This window comes from Propithecus coquereli, unplaced genomic scaffold (assembly GCF_000956105.1).
Source record: "Propithecus coquereli isolate 6110/MARCELLA unplaced genomic scaffold, Pcoq_1.0 Scaffold156, whole genome shotgun sequence".
NCBI lineage: Eukaryota > Metazoa > Chordata > Mammalia > Primates > Indriidae > Propithecus > Propithecus coquereli.
Genome location: NW_012140080.1, coordinates 5,811,286 through 5,834,729, shown reverse-complemented (window position 1 = coordinate 5,834,729; position 23,444 = coordinate 5,811,286). Strand labels below are relative to the sequence as shown.

The 23,444-nt window shown below is 40.6% G+C and overlaps 1 protein-coding gene across 1 annotated transcript in view; it reads right to left on the bottom strand.

Moving 5' to 3' along the window:
* Positions 1–13,127: 13,127 nt before the first annotated feature.
* CHN2 (chimerin 2) overlaps positions 13,128–23,444 on the bottom strand; it is a 353,485-nt gene continuing 343,168 nt past the window's right edge. The window contains exon 13 of the mRNA XM_012640732.1: positions 13,128–14,306. Within this exon, the coding sequence (XP_012496186.1) occupies positions 14,135–14,306 (172 nt within the window). The 3' untranslated portion in view covers positions 13,128–14,134. The remainder of the gene's footprint in view (positions 14,307–23,444) is intronic.

Below are 23,444 nucleotides of genomic sequence, written 5' to 3'. Positions count from 1 at the left end.
CATATTTGAAACTCGGACTTGGGGGGAGCGTGCAAGGGCAATGTACGTAACCTAAACGTCTGTACCCCCATAATATGCTGAAAAAAAAAAAGAATAAAACAGGAGATGGAATTATAGATCATGAGGCTCTTAAAAGGATAATAAGTAAGAGAATATTATGTACAATTTGACTTACATAAATCCAATAACTTAGATCAGGTGGACCAATTCCTTGAAAAGCATAAACTCCAAAATTCACCTGATATGAAATATATACTCTGAATAGTCTTAAAGCCATTAGAGAAATCAAATCCATAATTAATTTCCAAACAGAAATCTTCAGATTCAGACAGTTTCACTGTTAAATTCCACCAGACAGTTAAAGAAGAATTAGCTCTAATTCTTTGTAAATTCTTTTAGGAAATAGAAGAGGAGAGAATGATTCCCAATTCACTTATAAGGTTTGTATTAACCCAATTCCAAAACCAGACATAGACACTCCAAAAAAAAAAAAAAAAACAAAAAACAAAAAACAAAAACAAAGAGAGAGAAAACCGGAGACTAGTGTTTTTCTTAGACACAAAACTATAGCAAATCAAGTCCAGCATTATGTAAAAAGAATTATGCACAGCTACTATGTGGGGTTTATTTCAGGAATACAAGTTTGACTCAATATTTGAAAATCAATGTAATTCATCTAAATAATGGGTTAAAGAAGAAAAATCATATGGTCATTTCAATTGATGCAAAAAAAGCATTTGACAAACTTTATTTATGATAAAACCTCTCAACTAATGAAGAATAAAGGAGAATTTCCTCAAATTGATAAGGAGCATCTGTAAAACAAACCTACAGCTAACATTCTTGATGGTGAAATACTGCATGCATTTTGTTCCTTAAGATTGGGAAGGAGGCAAGGATGTCTGATACCATTCTTATTCACCATAATGCGGGAAGTCCAGGCCAGTGAAATAAGGCAAGAAAATGAAATAAAAGGCATACAGATTGGAAAAGAAGAAATAAAGCTTCCCCTAATTGCAGATAACATGGTTGTCTACATAAAAAATCACAAAGAAACCACAAAAATGCTCATAAAATAATAAGTGAGTCCAGCAAGGTTGTAGAATCCAAAATCGGCACACAAAAATCATTCAAATTCCTATGTGCTAGCAACAATTTATATGGGGAAAAAAGTGAAAAATAACACCATATACAATTACTCCCCTTCTACCCACAGCCAAAAAAAGAGAAATATCTAGGTATAAATCTAACAAAACATACACAGAACCTCTGTGCCGAAATCACAAAACGCTGATGAAAGAAATCAAGATCTAAATAAATGGAGGGACATTCTGTGTTCCTGGATTAAAAGTCTCTATATGGTAAAGTGATCAATTTTTAAATTTTCATACAGGTTTAACAGAGTTTCTATCAAAAAAATCTCAGCAATTTTTTATAGATACAGACAAGCTTATTCTAAAATTTATATGAATAGTAAAAAAAAAACCTGGAATCGCTGTGACAGTTTTGAAAAAGGAGAATAAAGTGGAAAGAATCATTTTAGCTGATAGTGAGACTTACTAGATGGCTAGAGTAATTAGGACAGGAAAGAATGGGCACATAGGTCAATGTAACAGAACAGAGAGCCCAGACACACACCAAAACAAATATGAGCAATTAATTTTGACAAAGATGCAAAAGTACTTCAGCAGAAGAAGGAAAGTCAATTCAACAATGGTTCTGAGACAATTGGACACCCATAGGCAAAAAAATGAACCTTGACCTAAACATTACACAATATACCACTATTAATTCAAGATGGATCATAGATTTAAATATGAAACATAAAACTAGAATGTAACTTTATAATAAAGTAGAGGAGATCTTCTGGACCTAGGGCTAAGCAAAGGGTTCTTAGACATGACTAACATCATGTTCCATAAAAGAAACAATTACTAAGTTGGACTTCATTAAAATAAAAAAAACCTTTTGGTCTGAAAAAGACTTTAAGAAGATGAAAAGACAAGCTACCAACTAGGAGAAAATATTTGCAAACCATGGATCCGACAAAGGCTTTATATCTGGAATATATAAAGAACTCTCAAATTTCAACAGTGAAAAAAACAAATAATCCAGTTATAAAATGTGTAAAAAATATACACAGACATTTCACTGAAGTGGACAGGTGACAAGCAAGCACATGAAAGAATGTCCAATATCATTAACCAGTAGTGAACTGCAAATTAGAAACACAATAATATACCAATATTCGCTTATCAGAATGGCTGAAATTGAAAATACTGATTATCACCAAATGCAGTTGAGGCTGGGCAGAAGCTGGACCACTCACATCTTGCTGATCGGAGTGTAAAATGGTGCAGCAGCTCTGGAAAACTGTTTGGCAGTTTCTTAAAAAATCCAAACATACTGGTAAGACCCAGCCATTGTACTTGTGGGCACTGATCCCAAAGAGATGGAAACCCACATTCACACACAAACCTGTGGATGAATGTTCATAGCTACTTTATTCATAACAGCCCCAAACTGGAAACAATCCGGATGTCCTTCAGTGAATGAATGGCAGAACCAGCTGTGGTCCTATCTCAGAGAAGGACCTCTGAGGTCCTTCTCAGCAATGAAAAGAACAAACTCTTGATATAAACAATAGCTTGAATGAATCCCCAGAAAATTATGCTGAATGAAAAAGAGACAATCCCAAGAGCTTACATACTGTTTGATTCCATTTATGTAACATTCTCAAAATGACAAAATTATAGATTTGGAGAACAGATATTAGTGGTTGCTAGGGGACAGAGATAGGGAACATAGTCGGGGGTGGGTTATGAATACAAAGTTAACAGGAATGTGTGCTTTTGTGGTGATAGATCATACCTCAATTATGTTGGTGGGTGCACAAATCTATACATTCGATGAAATTGCATAGAACTACATGCATGTACACGGATGTAGGTTTAAAAACTTGTAAGAATTAAGGTCTGTAGTCTTATGAACTGTCAATCTCTTGGTTTTGATAATGTATTAATACTATAGTTATGTAAGATGTCACCACTGGGGAAGCAGGGTGAAGTTTACTCTGGACTCTGTACTATTTTTTCAACTTTGAATTATTTCAAAGTAAAAAGTTGAAAAAAAAAAAAAAAACCCAAACGCCTAGTGGAATGAAAAAACAAGAGTGCTTTGTGATGACTCCAGGGCTGCTTCTCTCTCCCACAGTGGGAGGGACTGTGCCTGAACTCAACTTCTCACTAGACTGGTAGCCTTCGAGAATTTCAAGTGGTGAGCAAACTGGCATTTTCTAGAACTTTCCCTAAATATCTGGCAACCAAGCTCAGAATGCTTGCCATCTGAATCTAAAATTTTTATTTCTTTCATGCAAGGCCACTCTCATGTGTTGCCTTATGATAAGGAGAGAAGACTGGGCAGTTACACGTCCTGCCTCCCAGCTCCAGTGGTGTGTCCATCTGGGTCTCTGCCCAGGTTCTCAGAGAAAGGGGACCCTGCTTTTGTTGGCCCTGCTCACCATGAATGCGAGCCTGCTCTAGGTGGGGTGCGTGCGTGCGTGCGTGCGTGTGTGTGTGTGTGTGTGTGCGTGTGTGCCTAAGCCCTTAGCTCAACAGACAGGAAGAGGGAAAGAGAGCTCCTGGAAGAACTTAGATGTGAAAAGGACCCAATCCGGGTTGGGTGATCCTAGCAGAGACGGATGTAGGCAGGGGTTGGGCTTGGAAGCCAGGGTTGTGAAGAGGGTTTAATGATGCCTGTAGGAGGAGGCAGTGCTGTGCAGGGGAACCTCAGGTGGGGGATCTCCAGTGGAACAAACAACCGTATAGAAGAAACCTGGGTCCCTGATGAGTATGGAGCTGCCACACCAGACCTACACCACCCACTTGGGATTTTATATGAGCGAGAAGTAAACTTTCATTTTGTTTAATCAATTGCAATTTCGGTTTTCTGCTATTTGCAGCTGAACCTAATACCAATCTTATTCAAGCTATTTCAGAGAAAAGGAAAATAGAGAAATCTATGCAACTCGTCTTAGGAGATAAAAAATTGAATAGGGACTGTTCAAGCAAAGTTACAGGCCAATTTCACATGTGAAGCTTGATGTAAAATTCTAAAAACCAAAAGAAAGGAAGAAAAAAAAAGGAAAGAAAGAAGAGCATGTTAGAGACCATATTAAAGCACCATATTAAAAAACACACTACATATGACCATTTCCTAGGAGTATAAGGGTGGCTTAACATTAAGAAATCTTTTTATATAATACACTAATTAATAGGCTGAAGGAGAAATAGGACCTAAAGATCATCTTAAGAGATTTCAAGAAAAAAACATTTAATAAAACACCACCCATGTATGATTTTTTTTTTAAATAAAAATGAGGTCACTGGGCTAGAAGGGAGCTTTCTTACCACAAAGGGTGTTCATGTAGAACAGTAATTACCTTTCTTTGAGGGTTGCAGACACAACCTGAGAAGCTTGGTAAAAATACAAAGTTCTAGGCCCTTTCCCTTTTCAACAAACCTGGCATCTGTATTCTTTTTAATTCTCTAAGTAATTCTGACAGACACCAAATTTGAGAATCGCTAGTGTAGAAATTATAATACACATTACATTTGATGGTGAAACTTTAGCTATAGTCTCATTAAAGTCATAAACAAGGTGAGGATGACTGCTGTCATCTCTGGAGCTCCTAACCATAGCAGTCAGAAAAGAAGAAGAAATAAAAATAAGAATTGATTCCATATGAATTTTAGAATTTTTTTCTATTTCTGTGAAGAATGTCATTGGCACTTTGATAGGGATTACATTGAATCTGTAGATTGCTTTGGGCAGTGTGTCATTTTAATGATGTTAGTTCTTCTGATCCATGAGCATGGGATGTCTTTCCGTTTACTTGTGTCCTCTTCACTTTCTTTCATCAGTGTTTTATAGTTTTCCTTGTAAAGGTCTCCCACCTCTAATTCTCATACTTTTTATATTTTATTTTTTAATTGACACACAGTAATTGCACATGTGTGTAGGGTATGTGGTGATGTTTCAATACATATAATGCATAGTGATCAGATCAGGTGATAAGCATATCCATCATTCAAAGGAAAGAAATCAGTATATTGAAGAAACATCTGCACCCTCACGTTTATTGCAGGACTATTCACAATAGTCAAGATATGGGATCAACCCAAGTGTCAAACAACAGATAAACAGATAAAGAAAATTTGGTATATATACAAAATTGAATACTATTCAGCCATAAAGAAAAATGAACTTCTGTTGTTTGTGGCAACATGGATGGAACTGGAGAGCATCATGTTAAGTTAAATAAGCCAGGAACAGACAGTTAAACATTGCATATACTCGCCAATATGTGGAAGCTAAAAAAAAAGTTGATCTTGGGGGAGAAGGGAGGAAAAAAAAAAGTTGATCTTACAGAAGTAAAAAGTAGAACAGAGGATACTGGAGGCTAGAAAGGGTGGGGGAAGGTGGGGATAGGGAGATACTGCCAAAGGATCCAAAATTACAGATAGGAGGAATAAATTCTAGTGTTCTATAGCAGCAGTCCCCAACCTTTTTGGCACCAGGAACCAGTTTCATGGCAGACAATTTTTCCATGGACTGGGGGAGGGAGGTTGTTTTGGGGGGGAGGTGGAGCTCAGGCAGTGATGCCAGCAATAGGGAGCAGCTGTCAATACAGATGAAGCTTCACTAGCTTGCCTGCTGCTCATCTCCTGCTGTGCAGCCCCTGGTTCCTGCCTTCCTGCCATGGAAGACAGTTTTTCCACGGATGGTGGGGTGGGAAATGGCAGAGCTCTGTGGCCTGGTCCCTAACAGGCTGCAGACTTGTACCAGACTGCAGTTCTATAGCACTGTAAGATATATTATATAGTTTCAAATAGCTAGAAGGAGGATGTTGAAAGTTTCCAAAGCAAAGAAATGATTATAATAGAGTTCAGCAAGGTCATTGGTGATAAGATTAACGTATATAAATAAACAGGATTCTTAACATTTGTAACAGTACATTAGAAAGTATATAGTATATAAAAAATCTATTCACAATAGCAACAAAACCTTTAAAGTATTTAGAAATAAATATTATTAGATACAGGCATATACTTTGTGCAGGAATTATAAAACCTTTTGAGGGATACAAAGGAAGACTTGAATTAAAGAAGAACTCTACCATATTTGTGAAGACAGATGTTTATTCTCTCCAAAAATAGAAATCAAATGCCATTCTTACAAAAATCCCAATAGGTTTTGTTTGGGTTGGGGGTTGGGGAAGACTAGATTAGGTGGTCCTGGAATTTATATGGGAGAGCCAACAACTAAGAACAACAAAGACAAATTTGAAGAAAAGGAACAAGAATTGGAATACGATATAAAAATTAAGATAGCATGGTGTTGGTGCAGAGCTAGATAAATTGACTAACAGATCAGAATAGAGAGTCCAGAAACAGACTTATGCAATTATGGAAATTCCATTATGACAAATTGGGAGACCTTCTCCTTTGGGGAAAGGATGATCTATTGCAAAACTGTCCAATAGAAATATAATGTGAGCCACATTTATAATTTAAACTTTTCTAGTAGCCACATTTCAAAAAGTAAAAAGAAACAGGTAAAAGAAATTTTAATAATATATTTTAATGCCAACTATCCAAAATATTATCATGACATGTACTCATCATAAAATTATTGACATATTTTACATTTTTGTACCAAATCTTGGAAATCCAGTATGTATTATACACTTACGTCTCGATTTAGACAAGTTACATTTCAAATGCTCAATAGCTATGTGTGGCTAGTGGCTACAATATTGGACAGCACACTTCTATTCAATAAATGGCACTAAGCTAATTTGTTATCCACATGAGAAAAAAATAGTTCCCTACCTTGCACCATAATTTCAGACAAAAATATCAGAACTATAACTTGGATACTTTTATAAAAATATAATAAATAGCTTTATGATTTGGGGGTTAGGATGAATTTTATAATTAAGATACATAAGGCACAAACCATAAAAGAAAAGATTGATCATTTATGCTGGGAGAAGATATGTACAATGCACGTGACTGTTAAAGAAATAGTCTGGGCTTTATAAAGAATTCCAACAAATCAGTAGATGTAGAGAAAGAACTCGATAGAGAAAGAGTAAAAGTTATGAATGGCTAATTCATAAAAGAAACATTAAATGGTCATTTAATGAAAAAAGGTGCTCAACTTCAATGGTAATCAAGGAAATGCAAATTAAAACAAAAAGATATCGTTTTATACTAACAGATTAGGAAAAATATTTAAGCCTGATAATGCTAAGTGTCAATAAGGATGCAGAGAATGGGGATTCTCAAATACTGCTGATGAGAGCGTAGAAACCAGCCCAGTCACTTTGAGGAGCATCCAATAAAGCCGATGGGCCTGCTCTGTGACCTACAATTCCACTCCTAGCTCATGCATTCTTCAACAAAATGTCTATGGAAATGCTGTTCTCAATAGAAAAGAAGGAAACAACCTAAATATCTACTCATAGCAATGAGATAAATTACTTAATAAAATATTTTAGAACAGTTGAAATGGATAAAGTAGATCTCTATGTAGCAACATGGATGCATTTCAAAAACATATGAAGGAGAATTAAAAATAAGGTGTAGAATGATAATGTAGAGTATGATACCATGTCTATAAAACATGGCATACATTGAACATACACAGTAAGGAAAGTGCCAAGGAATGGAGAAGAAGAAAGGAGAATGGGATCAAGTCCTTTAATTTATTCTGAATTTTTAAATTGTTTTAATGCAATGCAAGATTGGCAGATGTAAATATTTTAAAGAGCTAAATTTTTAATGGTGGAGTCACTGGCGTATTTATCAGGGACCTTGGCTATGAGTAGGGGATCACATGCTGGCTGGTTTAAGCAGAAGGGATTTGTTATGGGACATTAGGCAGCTTACTGAATACGGATCTTAGGAATAATTGGGATTTGTTGACAGATAGTACTCAAAGACAGAGTGGATGTGATTGCTTAGGGAGAAAGAAGGCTGAGAAGCAGCACTGGAGGGCACTCCAGTGACTTGCACAGTACAGCAGGAGACGGGCAGAGGAGCCTGAGCAGAGGATGCAGGAGAGGGTGGGACCAAGGGGTGGGGGTGTGTGTGACGATGCCTCCACACCTGCTCCCATGTCATCTGGCCCCTGTGATAACCCTGTGAGGTTGGTGGATGGAGCAGGCAGGCATTAATTTTCATGTTTCCAAGGAGAGAAACCTGAAGTTCAGAAATGTTAAAAGCCTTGATCTATGACTGAGCCAGGTCTTGTGGCTTGAAATCCAGTGCTCTGGTAGCAGCAGCATGCCCTTTCCACCATATCTCTCAGCACGGGACAGGTGTGGCATGGCTCCAAAGTTCATTGGGCAGAACGCGGTTGAAGTCCCTGTCACTCTCTAATTTGCTAGGCTGCAACAGTGATCGTGCCTTATAACTTTGAAGCAAGGATACAAATGGTCTAAGCATTCTCACAAATGTTCCTCCAAGCTGTTGATTTGTTAGGAAAGCATTTGTTTGCTTAGTCTGTGCTCCAAACTCTATGCTGAGTACAGTCCATAGATGACCTGAAGCCTCACAGTAACTTCATGGACTAGGAACTGGTATTACTTCATTTTAATGACAAGGAAAATGAGGCTTAAAAAGTCAAGTAACTTTCCGTAAGTCACACTAGTAGAGAGTGATGGAGCCAGGATTTAAACAGGGGGTTGACTCAACCCAGCACCTGGCCTCCTCATGTCTATGGTGCACTAGATTCTAGCCAAATAAAGCTACTGTTATCTGTGTAATCCGCCATTGAACTAGAGACTTAGATCTTAAGGTTCTCCAAACTGAGTTACTTTGAAGCTTAATCATTCCTACTGGATAAAAGGAGAAAGAATGTGGTGAAAGTTAGGTGAGTTAAGGAAGTCTAGTCCCAAAGGAAAAGCTCTTGTTTAAGGAGAAACCTTCAAAATGTTCAGATGTTAGGCACAGCTCTAAATGATGGACAAGAGTCAATGTGCATTTTCAGACTCCTCTGCTTCTAGAATCATTCCCCTCCCCTACTGCACCAAAATGGAACATTTGAGTACAATATTTGTAGAAGGAATATGGTATTAACTTAGAAAAGCTTGGGGTGGCAATTGTGTTAGTAGGCTGGGATAGGGTGGTGAGCAAAGCAGACCAAATCCTGCCCTCATAAAGCCTATAGTTTAGACAATGTTATATTAGAGACAGAGTTGGTACTGTGGTTATGGGGGTGGGCACTATGGAGACTTTGGTCGTAGAAGGAGGGCTGTATGGGTGGGGAAGGTTCTACGTTTACAGCTTCTTGAGAATTTGAACAATCTCCACAATGCTGCAAACCTGTTGCCCCTTTCTTTGCCAAGAAAAAATCTCTTAATTCTTTTTTTTTTTATTTCGGCATATTACGGGGGTACAAATGTTTAGGTTACATATATTGCCTTTGCCCCACCCGAGTCAGAGCTTCAGGTGTGTCCATCCCCAAGACAGTGCGCACCATACCCATTAGATGTGTCTATACCCATCCCCTCCTCCCTCCCATCTGCCCGACACCCGATGAATGTTATTCCTGTGTGTGCACTTAAGTGTTGATCAGTTAATACCAATTTGATGGTAGTACTTGTGGTGCTTGTTTTTCCATTCTTGTGATACTTCTCTTAGTAGAATGGGCTCCAGCTCTATCCAGGATAATACAAGAGGTGCTAGATCACCATTGTTTTTTGTGTCTGAGTAGAACTTCATGGTATACAGGTATCTAAACACCTTGAATAAGTTGGATCCATGCCTAGCTCAGGTGTAAGCCCTGATATTTCTAAATCACCATTTCTCAAACTTTTGCATTGAAATTGCCTAGAGGACTTGCTAAAAAACAGATTGCAGAGTCCTGCCCCCTGATTCAGTGAGTCAGGCAAGAGAACTTGCCTTTTTAATAAAAGGGCTCCACTCTCATGACCTGATCACCTCCCAAATCTCCACCTCAAATACCATTGCATTGGGGATTAGGTTTCAACATATGGATTTTGTGGGGACACAAACATTCAGACTACAACACTGGCTCATTTGCATTTATAAAGCATCTAACTAAGCAAACCTCTCCAAAGCACAGGTGCCTTGCATACAGCAAAATAAATCTAAGTGAAACAAATAAATGTATTAGGACATTGTGAAGCAAACCTGCAGATCGAAGAGAGTCTTTCTGAACTGCACTCGTGAGATCCTCTACATTCTATTACATTAAAATGGACCACATTTGCCCTCCCCTGTTGGTGCTCCACAGAACTCTGGTGGGGGCCTCCCTGGTATTTCTCAGCTCCATGTCCCTGGGTACTCTTACCCAATGCTGTGTTTTCAACTGTTGTCTTCGGTGGGTCATTCCCAAACCCGTATCTCCAGCCCAGTCTATTAATGCAATTTCTCCTGAATCACCTCTGCTCGAACATGTCACAGCTGTCTCCATTTCATCGTGTCCACAATGGAACTCCTCCTCTTCCCTCTGTCTTGTACCCTGTCCCAATAACCCTAGTTCCTCTTTCTGTGTCCTTCATTTCAGTAAATGTTTCCCAGTTGCCAAATTAAGTAACGTGGGAGTCATCCTTGATTCCTTAATCCAATCTGTGACCGGACTTTTTCAACTCTACTTCCTAAATACAGCTCAGTTGTAATCTCTGTCTTGCTACCAGCTGGTCCAGGTGCCACCGTCTCAGCCCAGTACTACAACAGGGAACATCCGACTCCCTACGCGTACCCCCTGCACTACTCCCACCTGCTCACACAGTCTCTGACGGATCCACAACCAAGTAAGTCACTCTTTAAAAATGTAAACCAGATGGTGCCATCCACCCCTTGAAACCCAATAGTGCAAAGTGGTGACCTGGATTGTATCCAGGAACAGGAAAAGGACATTAATTGAAAAACTCTTGCAATTTGAACAAAGCCTAAAGTTAATAGTAAATGTTCCAATGTTGGTTTCTTAGTTTCGATAAATGTCCTATGATTATGTAAGATGTCAGCGTTAGTAGAAACAGGGTAAGAGGTATACAGGAACTTTGCATCGTATTGTTGCAACTGTTTGGAATTCTAAAACTATTTTACAATTAAAATTTTTAATAAAAAACATTACTAGCTTCCATTCCCCTTAGAGTCCAAAACCTGTAACATCATCAGCTTTCTCTCTCCAGTCAGACTAAACTTATTATTTAATTCTTTTAGTGAGATAAGCCTTTTCCTTGCCTCCAGGTATTCAGTGTCTGCCCCATTAATAAATGCTTGATAAATATTCATTGAAAATTAATGAATGTTATAAATTAAAAAACTATCAACTGGGAATTGATAGGATTTAGGAATTCGTAAGTTACCAGACTGAGTTTTCAGCAGGAGTCAGGACAGCCCCAGCAATCCTCCACCTGTAGGGTCTGCTTCTTTCCCATGCTCCCTTCACTGCCTTTCCCTCGGCCTCATCTCTGCCTCCCTTTTCCCGTCTAGGCTGCCGTCCTTGAATTGTGTGCCCCCTCCCAGGTGTGGAGACCAGGTCATCTGCAATGCCCATTTATGTCAGCAGGAGAAAGAAAAGAGGTCTCCTCCCATCCTCGCCACACTTGTGGACCATTTAACAGTGGGTTTCTGGAAACAGTGCTGCCTCCTCTACGGTCTCACTGCTAGAGTTATTGTAATAGCAGGAATTTCAAGCCAGATAAAGGGAGCATGTCAGGCTACCAGATGGTGGGGAAGATAGGCCTGGGCGAGCAGCCTTTAGATTAACACAGGGTAGAGGGGATCAAGTGTTGGAATCACATTTGAGAAAAGGAGTCAAGTGAACCTCATCGCCCATTACAGAGCCCTGTTATAAGATCCCTCAGTTACTTGGACTTGGATTTAACCCAGGACAAATCCTTTCCTTCTCATGCTTTTTCCCTCCCTGCCCTATGTTATATCCTTTCCTTTTCTAAGTCATTACTCTTAAAAATATAATAACGAGAAAGAAATATTACTAATTACCTTAGGTTATAAATTTCATTTAAGACATCACAATCAGAATATTATTCTCAGTTTTTCAGAGGAGCAAACTTCCCAAGGTTATATGCGGTTGGTAATATTTATTACCAATAATAATCTGGGATTCAAACTTCTGCCTCCAAAATTCTTGTTCTACTATCGTGCAAGCAGCGACTGGCTCTAGACTCTACCTCTGTATGGAGGGCATCAGTGCAGCAGGTCTGAGAAAAAGTGAAGGTAGCATCAGAGTCTTTCTAGAAGGAAGCTAGCAGAGGGACTCCATGGGATGCTTCTGTTTGCTCATCATGTTTCAGTGAGGATAGAAAATCTATTGCCAAAATTTATCTGGGAACGTTTTGAAGATTTCCCCCACCCCGCCCCTCTTCCCCCAAATGACTTTCTTGCACATACTCCAAAATGATAGACAGAAGAATTTAATAATACATGTAATGCTTTTCCTTCCATTTACACTATCATAAATTACAAAGTATTGTTCACTTCACAAAATAAAACCATTTCCAGATAATTTTTTGACAGTATCAAGAAGTACATAAGCTACAACAAACAACTCTGTACAGTTGGGAGGGAGGATAATAGCGGGGACCAGGTCAAGCCACTTTGACCCCGTGTGCAGTGGAGTCCATCCGCATGGCCCTTGGGACCGTCGAGGATAGCAGCTGCACTCTGCTCCTCCTGTCAGCTCCGCCTGACACACAGCCATTCTCTTACGGTCACTTCAGAACAAGACTGGTGAGCAATTATGTGAATCATCTTGGACAATCAGAGGAAATGCCATTGTAGTTGGATTTAAAAAAGAAATCTAGATTTACAGTTTTGGATGTTTTAAATATTTCACTTATGTTACCAAATATAGAAATCTTGGTGTGAAAGGTTCATGCTAAGATAAATATAATCAAGAAGATGGAACTATAGAAATAAAATCATATTAAATTATTATCCATACAGAGCTACTTTTCTCAAGGAACAAATATTTGGTAAAAACCAACTTTATTCAGTTTCACTTTTTAAAATAAGCTTGTTTATAAAAGGAAAGAAATTCAAAGGGAATTCAAAGAAATTCAAAAAGGAAAAGAAATTCAACAATTATTCTGCAGATTTGCTGTTCATCAATACAGAAATGTGGCAAAAATGCACCTTGCCATTAACAGATGAATTCAGAGGGCCTGGCTGGAAAGAAAACAGGAAAAATGCTAACTTTTTACACAGCCCAGATACATCCAGTGTCCTCAAATAATTTTGTGTAAAGCAACCACATTCGGCGATATGCATGATATGGAAAAAACTGTGACCAATTACAAAACATACTTTGGGAATTCACACAATTTTTATGGAAAGAAAACCTGTGGATGTTTCAGACCATCCTGCAATTGCTATAAACTACACCATGCAATAGCAGAATGCCAGTGCTTAAGAGCAAGAACTATCAAAAGCAGGAACACATGTGGCAGGTGAAACGTCACTGAAAAGCACTGATGAGGACAGAGGTATGTCAAGATAATACTGCATTCGTGGTCAACTTTTTTAGGGCATCACAGCAAGAACGTGGGACAAGGTACACAGGGTAATAATCAATGCACTGCATTGAGTTCTATTTGCTAAAATAAAATAACATTCTTGCAGGTAAAATAAAAATACATTTTACAATATAGGTTTCATTTAACATTTAACAGATAGAATTGTCTTCTTTTTGTAAGTGGAAATGTATACCTGTATCAAGTACCTTTATGAATTAAGTTCCCTTTTGTTACTGATGAGACTGAAGTTTAAAGGTCTACATTATTTTTTAATAAGTTAAAGAAAGATTTATTAATCACTCTTCCAGCAAAACAGACACACATACGAGGCACGGCAAAAGACCCAAGGTGAGGGGGTTTGCGCACCCTCACCCCTGTTGTTCTCGCGTGGAGAAGGCGCGTGTCTATGAGACACAGTACCTGACTCGGCGATCCACTGTGGTCCAGGAAATTCTGTCACTTGTTTGAAAAACAAAGCAAGTGTAAGAAATGTTTTTATTCCTTTAGCTTTATCAGCTTAGATGGGGCTGGGGTTCTTCAGCTCATTTCCCTGATGGACTAAAACAAAACATCTTCATTTTCTATTAGAATCTGCACAATCAGCTTTTGGTACCGCATGTCATGGAGGGTGGTCAGGGTGCTGTCCTCGGGGGGCCTCATCAAGGTGGGCCCAAACACGATCCCCAGATTTTCTGCATTCATTAAATTGTCCTTTTCATTCATAGTCACCCTGTAACACACACACACACACAGACGTTATGTAGACACGTGAATGAATTTACATACTGATTCTATATTTAAGTCCCAAGAACATCTCCGGTTCAGGAAATTGCAGGAGAAAATTGAGAATCAGAACAGCAGAAAGGTATTTTTAAAGAGGTAATTTTCTGATTTTTTCCTTTTTGAATTGTTGACATTGCTTTCATGACAGTGGATGTGAATTATTTATATGAATCTCGTATGAACACAATTTTTAAAATTAGAAAATTAGTCCTCCTTACTAAATACATGTGGAACTATCAGGTAAGGAATATTGCTCTGAAGGGGTGGCAGTTGTTGGCTGCGCCATGGTGCATACGTGGGCCTTACACGGGCGTCTGTTTTTCCTCTTGTCTCTCCCTGCTGGTCTGTATGCTGCAGGGTTGGGGAGCCGAGGGCAGATTCCCTGTCTGCTGGCAGGACCAGTGCCAGAGGAGAAAGGTTGCCTGTAGAATGGGCTGCCATGAATTTAGGAAGAGGCAGGCCATTATCATGGGACAGGCTGGAACGTGGCCAAGCTGGAAGGCAGTGGATATTTCTGGTTCCCACAGGATGAGGTCTGGAGTGGTAAGTATTGTTGGAATTAAAAATCGTCATTTCAACATCCAGATAAGAACTTCAGAGCCTCTAAGAATGAAATTCAAACTCCAAAGTTGGCTTCTTAACCTTCCTAGTGGAATAAAATTAAAATCTCCCAGATTTTTGCTTTCACAAATTTAGGTTTTAGAACATTCATAATAGATCTAAAAGGGAGTAGGTTCTCTAAATTAGAGCAAAATATAATGAAAATGTGTTTAGGTTTTGCACAGAAGGCCATCCCTTTCTGTTTACTGCCTTAGAGCTAATTAGGATTAGCCAGTTAGCCTTATTTAAGGAAGGTCAGCTCAGTTTGTGTTATTTTCATGCTACAAAGCTAAGAAGGTTGGAAAGAGGACGTTCTTTACTATTGAAGTGCTCACATCTCCCTGTTAAGGCAGCCACTACATCTGACCAAACAAAGATGGCTATCAAACCCACCACAATGAAAATAAGAAATTATTGGCATTTAAGATGCAGCTGGGAGATGTCAGCATTTTTCCTGATGGTGGTATTTTGCCTTCCAAACTGTAACAATTAGATAATGATCACAATGAAAGAAATATTTCATAGCTAGTTAAAAGCCAGATGTGATACTTATAGTTTATTACTCATCCAAAAATTATTTGTACTCTTAAATTCAATAAACTAATAAAAATGGAAATATTATGAGTGAAATGTTACCATCTTTGGTCACTCTGAAGCTGGGTGATAGTATTTGTGTGTTTTATAAGGCGGAAAAATGAAAACCTCCATGCCAGTGTTAATACAGTATTATCAACTTGGTTCCTTTCACTTAGTAAGTAGACCTATAAATTGATCAATGTAGATAATTTTTGGTTCATTTTATCTAAGAATGGGCTGCTGACATGTATCTACCAAAAAACACACAGGGAGGCACATAGATGTACCTCAATCCCTCCAGTATTATAAGACCAACCCGTTGACCTCATTATACACATACAGCGAAGGAAAGAGACACAAAGTTTAGGGAGAAGAGTCTGGAGCTCTAGTGTCCTGTAAACATCCAAACATCTCCACCTCTGTCTCGTACACTCTTGTATAGACACCCAGAGTGTGGTGGGTGTCCTCTGAGATGGTCCCCAGGGATCCCCATCTCCTGGAATTCACACCCTTGTGGAGTGGCTTCCCCTAGGATATGGGCTCAACCCAGTGACTTGCTTGTAACGAATAAACTATGGCAAAAGCAATAGGATGTCACTTCTGAGATTAGGTTACAAAAAGACCGTCTTTCATCTTGGGAACTGTTGCTTGCGTGCTCTGAGGGAAGCCAGCTGCCATTTGTGAGCTGCCTATGGAGCAACTCAAATGGCAAGGAAATAAGGGCTCCAGTCCACCAGCCTTTGAGGAACCAAATCCTGCCAACAACCATGTGAACGAATGAGCTCGGAAATGGATGTTCCCCCGTCAAGCCCTTCGGATGAGATTGCACCTGACGGTACAGACCTTGAATGTGAAGCACCCACTAAGCCACACCCAGGTTCCCAACCCACAGAAACTATGAGATAATAAATGTTTATTATTTTAAACCACTAAACTTTGGGGCGATTTGTTACTCGGTGACAGAGAACTCACAAGAGAACAGGTTGGGAATGTGTTCTCCAAGGGGCAGGCAGGCTCGGGGTCCAGAACTGGGGTAAGCAGCAGGGGGAGAATAGCACACAGAGTGCAGGGCTTGCGTCGGAGGGAGGTACAGACGCCGAGGCAGTGTAGACAAATGGTTAAGACAGAGCATGGGCTCTGGGTCAGCCTGCCTGGGTTTCAATCCTGGCTTTACCTCTGTGGATCAGCTACCACATTTAACCCCCCTAAGCTTCAGCAACCTCACATGTAACCCGAGGCCTCTGACAGTGCCCACCACATAGGCATGATACAAGGACTGTGCCCAGAGCAGCTCCTGGCACAGAGCGAGGGCTCCAGTGCTGCTGACGAGGGCTGGGAGGAGCACTGGGGCTTTTCCTAACGCACTAATGGCCCCGGGGGTGGATCAGGCTTTGCAGATGCGCTGCCAGCTTACTTTCTGAGGTGGATCATCAGGTATCGGAGGGTCTCGTAGTGGGCAGGAGGCAGCAGCAGCAGCACTTCATGGACTGCTTCCAGCCTCTCATCTGCATTGGAGATTTCTGTGAAGTTCACACATCCGGATATTAGTGCAGAGTTAGGATGGTAAAGTTTTCCAAGAAATAACAAGAAGTTTTGTTTGTTTTAGCTGCAAATGGGGGCAGGTTCTAATAAATTCATGTAATTTCAGGTACTATTTCACTTAATTCATTTGTCCATGCCCTGCCTCATTCCAGAAAGAGTTGAGGCTGAGCCCCATATGCTTGTTGCATGTCCACATCGTGGGTGGCCAGAGGGTGGACACCGTCCTTGCCCTCCAGGAATCTGCAGGCCAGTGGAATGCTTACAGTCTGGTGGCACATGCGCAAACTGTGCCTTGCCCTTACAAGCACTGGATTTGCTAGGAATCTGACTATCACAACTTTAAATTAAACTGTACCACATATTTTGAAGTTGTCTAATGTCTTTTCCCTGGCAGGCTTCCACAACCAAACCCATTTTGCAATGCAATGACATTGGCAGATGAGCCAGCCAACTCAGCCTGCATTGATGGTACTTCTCACCAAAGTGTTGGCATGGTTAACCCCGGTGCACAGCCCAGGTTAGGAAGAGGAGACTAGGCCTATTAACGATGGAAGGGTTTTTGGGTCTCTGATAGGTATTGGCAGCTACTCAAAGAAATCCCTCCTGCCATTCTTCTCTGCCTAGGACAACCAGGACCTGGGAAGAAATGGTCTTACCAGGGAGCAGGGCCACAGCTCATCTGGAAAGTGCATCTCACCCTTATCCCAGCCTGCCCTTGTGTCTCCCAGTCAGGCATCTCATTGCTATATTTAATAGCACATATCTAAAGTTTCCAACCTTTAAAGATTAAACACCAACAACAAAACTCAAAACAGAAGGAAACTTCCTCAAAGTGGGCTTGACTTCAATGTCATGGATCTCAGCATCTCAATGTCCCCTTCCTCACTAATGCCTATTCCTGGGCGAAGGGCAGCTCCTTCTCCCGCCTTCCCTTTCACTTTGTTCCTCTCCCCTGACAGCACTGCCCCAAGTGCTGGACACTGAACAAGCTGATGGAAAGTGAACGCTGGGATTCCATTCCTGGGTCTGTGAGCTTAGTTCTCCAAGCCTCGCTTTTCTCTTCTGAAAAATGGGATTATAATATTTGCCTCATGGAGGAGATGAGAAGATTAAACCAGAAGACATTGGTGAGGGGTCCTAGCATAGCACTTGGAACAGCATATTCTTGGCCTTCTGTTAATTTTGAATAGTGTCAATGGGCAAAACTTGGGTGTGACTTTAATTGATTAGCAATGAGATTCTGTCTAGTGGATAAAAGTAGTTGACCTCGATCGTCCTCATTGAAGAAGATCTGATTATTTTTTGCTACAGAAATATTCATGCTTCCAACATACAGCAGCCTAGGCCCGACTGTGCTAGTTTCCAGCACACAAGGAAACGCCTGACGCCCTGCTTCAGCCCAGTAGAGTTGGCTCCGTACTGGTTCAACTCAGTTGGTGAACTATGCCTGGTTGTCTATCAATTGCACTGTTGTGCCCTCACTTGGCAAAACAAGTGCACGTGCAATAATTTAAAGAGTTCTGAATTTTAATTTTCTTAAGGTCAAAAGCATTGTACTTAACATTTTGGTACAAATAAAAAAATAATTCTAAATACTTACTTGCTGCCTCTATAAATTTGGAATAGGTATCATATGTGATGAGGGGGATGGGCAAGTCTCTGAAATACAGTTTAAGGGCTCCAGTGATGATGTTTATGTCTGGATAGATGCTGGCAGATATGTCTGCCTTTTCACCATCTGAAAAACAATCAACGATCCAAGTCCTAATTAGGACCTTATTGCACCAAGTTAAGGCATGCACAGAAAGAAAAAAAAAATCTAACAATGACTGCTTTCTGACAGGGTTCAGCTAATTCTTTTGGCTTCTATTAACATTGAGGTGTAGGAGGTAACAGAAAGGAGTTCGCTGAGAGTGAGGTAGGGTCCGAGGCTAAGTGCAGGCAGAAGGTAATGAAAAAGACTCGAAATAGTTCTGCGGGTCCCAGCCCATGCTAATTTGCTAAACAAAAATTTAGCACAGTAATTTGCATTACAGACACAAAAGTTCATAACAGAATGACAATCTAATCTGAAATAAAAAAGTATCAAGAATCTCTAATACATCTCCGCCACTGTTCTTTGGACTTGGATTTGGAGGTCATATTCACAAAATAATTGTTGAAAAATCTTCAGTTCTTATTACTTCTTTCTGGCTCATTGATATTTTTTATTTTTAACTTGACCCACCCTTCCCAGCCCCAAGGACTTTAACCTGGGAGATCTTACCCTGCCTCATGTATAAGTGATGCCATGTTTCTTACAATTCCTAACAACCGTTCTCAGGACATTTGACTTTTTGTTTTACCATTAGTAAATGTCAGTGACTTTGTCACAGAATATGAGAAATTTTTGGATTAAAAAAGTTTCAGTTATATAGGGATTATTAACATCTTTTGTATAGAGAATTAAAAGAACAAATGCTCCAGCAAATTTGGTTCCGAAGGCAAGAAAGCTGCGGATGCATGGACAACAGTGAAAGCACAGCAGATATGCCATCCTGATTCTACTATTTGCACAGTTAGCAGACATTTATTGAGGAGCTGCCACGTGCCAAGCACTGGTACACCCTGGCAAATCAAAGTAGAAAAGAGATACCGTCTTCTAAGAGTTCTAGTTAGAGTAACAGTCAGACAGGCAACTCAACAGTTGCAAGGAAATGGGGAGAGTGCTATGCGGAAGAGGTGCGAAGAGCATGGGGGGAGGGTGTGGGGAAGGCAGTGGAGCTCTTAGGTCGGCTGGGGGCATCAGGGAGGCTTCTCGGAAGAGGGAAGACTTGAGTTGATCCCTGATTAGCAGGTGTTTGCCAGGCAGAGGTGTGAACACATTCCAGATGGACAGACAATGTAAGCCGAGGGACTTATTCATGACAACAAAGTGTATTTCAGGATTGCTGGGGTGTACAGTATAACAGGGATGAGGACCTAGAGATGAGTGGGGACAGAGAAGGAGGGCCACATTGTCGAAGACCTTGTATACTGTGCTACAAAGTGGAGGCTCTGCCCGTAGGCGAGGGGTCCCATCCCCTGACTGGCTGCACCAGAATTCTTTGGATTGTTTATTAGAAATACAGATTCTTCGGCTTATCCAGCTTTCAGAATGAGTCCTCAGGGTTAGTCCTGATGATCTGTGTTTTAAGCAGGATCCCCGAGTTGACTATATTTGACCTAAGACATACTGTGCCCTGGCCTAGAGAATATAGGTCACCATCAAAAAGAACAAAAGAGTTACCTCCTAAACTTCCACTGGCTTCCCCTACTTCAGTGCTGGTGGTGCCCCCCATCCCCATGCTCCTTCTTTGGAGCTCTGAGAGAACGAGAAGAGTCAACGGGATCCTGAGGTAGGGCGTGCAGAAGGGTACTGGTGCCATGTGGATTGGCTGCCCACCCAAGTAGTATTTTAAACTCACTTCCTTATGTGGTCACTTGACCTTGGCTTCTAAGGAAACAGTTCACCCAGAGAGGTAGGACCACGAGGTTTTTAAGCCATTATTACTCAGGTTCCCGAAGAATAACTCTCAGTCCCATTCCCACTATGAATAAAATCTGGTTCCAAAAGACAGGATACTAAGGATGTCAGATGGCATTTAGGAAAGTGCAAGCTTACCTCTGTCAAATGCCATTTTGACATCTTCAATGTGTTCAGTGAACCCAGAGACTCTATAAAGGCCTTCTGACTTCAATCCTGTTAGAGAGTGAGAAAGAGAGAGTGAGAGAGAGAGAGACAGACACTGAGAGGCTGACTATAGCTTCTTGAAACATCTAAAAAAAATAGACTTGAATTTCATATCTATACTATGTGCTATCAGGAGGTGAGGAAATATAGTCAGTGATCTTATATATCACACACTGTTGCATCAGAGCTTGGACTTGCCAGTCTCAGTTTCCATGCAATTCTGTCCTCATTTGCTTGTGTGCCTGTGGAAATTTGGTCTTGTTGCCTGGCTTTGCAAGGTGAACTGATATTCAAGACTCTCATCAACCTACCCTCTACGTCCTTTGTTCATCAGACTTCCAGACATGCATGTCACTGCTGTGGAAGGTAACCTGGCTTTCTCCCTCACATCCTCTTAATGCACGTGCTGTATTGTATGTAGCACTGTGTCAGGGACACACACATATGTGTGCGTGCCTAATACATATTATTCTGATTTTATTGGAAAAATCCAAATTTTACATCATTTCATGTTTACTCATAAGAAAGTATGTTAACTGTTTAACTAAATATGACTGATACAATGCTTATACTTTCAGACAAGTGATTACACAAACAGAAAACAAAATCCCATTTATTGCTTCTGGAAATCTGATCACTGCATATTTAGGCTAAGAAAAAGACTTAGTTTCTGTCCTAGAGCTTATTGATGTGTTAAGATACGTCCTAAAATGTAGCAAGTTCCCAAAAGCATCAAAAGGGACCAAGGACCAGATTTTAGACCTTGTATGTCACAAACTAGCTGCTACCAAAATGACAGCTACAGCAAAAATAAGCAAGCAAACAGCTTCTGCTCTTGCTGCAGGGTGTTCTTCCAGACTGTTGATAAGTAACATACGTTTCTCCTTTTTCATTTGGTAAACATTTATGGAATGTGTACTATCTGCCATATATAAGGGTCTTCATTAAGTCTGCCTCAGAGACAACAAGTACGAGGCATAAATCATAAATACCGCCCCTCCTCTCTCCTGTGACCACAACAGACACTCCTAGTTGATCTCAGCTCTTTTCCCCACGGAGCCCTACTCAGTCTCACAATTCATCTCACTACCAGTTGTCCAGGTTACCACTGCTGATCACCTGGAGTTGGCACACGAGATGGAACCTGCGTGTCATCCTGTTCCTGAATTGTGGCGTGTGTGCACACAGCTCAGTATAGTTGGAACAGAGGCAAGGGCCCAGTGGTTTATGTGAGCACACAGCAGTGGACAAGTGACCCTGCCTGTTGACAGATGAGTCAAGGTTCTGACTGATTCAGCTTCTAGCTCATAGATGGCCGCCTTCTCTCACCTGTCCTCACATGGCCTTTCTTTATGGTACGTCCCTGGAGAGTGACAGAGTGAGCTTGCTCTCTGGAGTCTCTTCTCATAAGGACATTAGTCATATGGATTAATAACCCATGCTTAGGACCTCATTTAACTTTAATTACTTCTTCAGAGACCCCATCTCCAAATACAGCCACACCGGGTTAGGGCTTCGACATATGAATTTGAGGGAGGCGGGTGTGATACAAACATTCAGTCCTTAAGATTCACAGAGTCACTTTCAAAGAAATCCAGGTTTTCAAGGAACATAGAAAAATCAATGTTTTATACCCTATGCTAAATCGTTTTTACGGTTTAGAGTATAATTAAATGGGGTAATTTTCCTGACTCTAGCCCATACTTTACTCAGCAAAGCATCACCTTACATTATATTGAGATGGTTTTTTGAGAAGCTAATCTTGAAGGATGTTGTGAAGGAAGGGTTGGAGTTTGCCAGAGTAGCAGAGACTGCCAGCTATCCTTCCAGTATTGGTTCTTCCGTTCCTCTACTGTAATGGAACCTTTGATTTTTAGAACAACATCTATTGCAGTGGCCATGAAACTCTGGCCAACAGCTGTGTCCAGCTTCGGGGTCGTGGCCTTGAAGGGAAAGAGCATGCCTCCTTCCCCCTCCTGTTGGCTGCAGTACAGGTGAGACGGTGGCACCAGGGATCCTGCAGACAGGGCGGCATTCAAGCACGACAGAGCGACGGGTTGCAGGGCCTGCATTCCTGCCACTGGGGAGCTGCTCAGTTGTGTGGGACTACTCCTGGGTGCCTGGGCTGTTACTGGAGAGAGAACAGATTTCTGCCTTGTCTAGGACACTATTATTCAGGGTCGTTGTACAGCACTGAGACATGCACACCAAGTAACACAGTGAGACAGACTTGGAGGTGGAGTTATGGGAGTTGGCCATTGCATGAGAAGGTGACAGGGAATAGCACAGGTTGAGTCCTATAACGCCATACTAGGTTGACACCTAGTACTAGGTCATTTATATGTATCAATTCATTTTAATCCTCACAGCCACCTCATGAGGTACGATTACATTCATATCATAGATGAGGAGACAGATACTCAAATGCAGTAAGTAACTTGGCCAAGGTAATACTATAGCCAGTAAGACAGGGCTGGGAATTTATCATAACTTCAAGTCTGTGATTTTTTTCACTCTATCACGCCATGCAGAGACAAATGGGCATAAAAGAACATTTGGAGAGCAGTAAGGAATTTGCTATGGATGGAAGATAGCAAGCACGGCAGTGGTGGCCGTGCAGCTGGGAATATGAGTGTCATAGGAATTTCTTCCAGC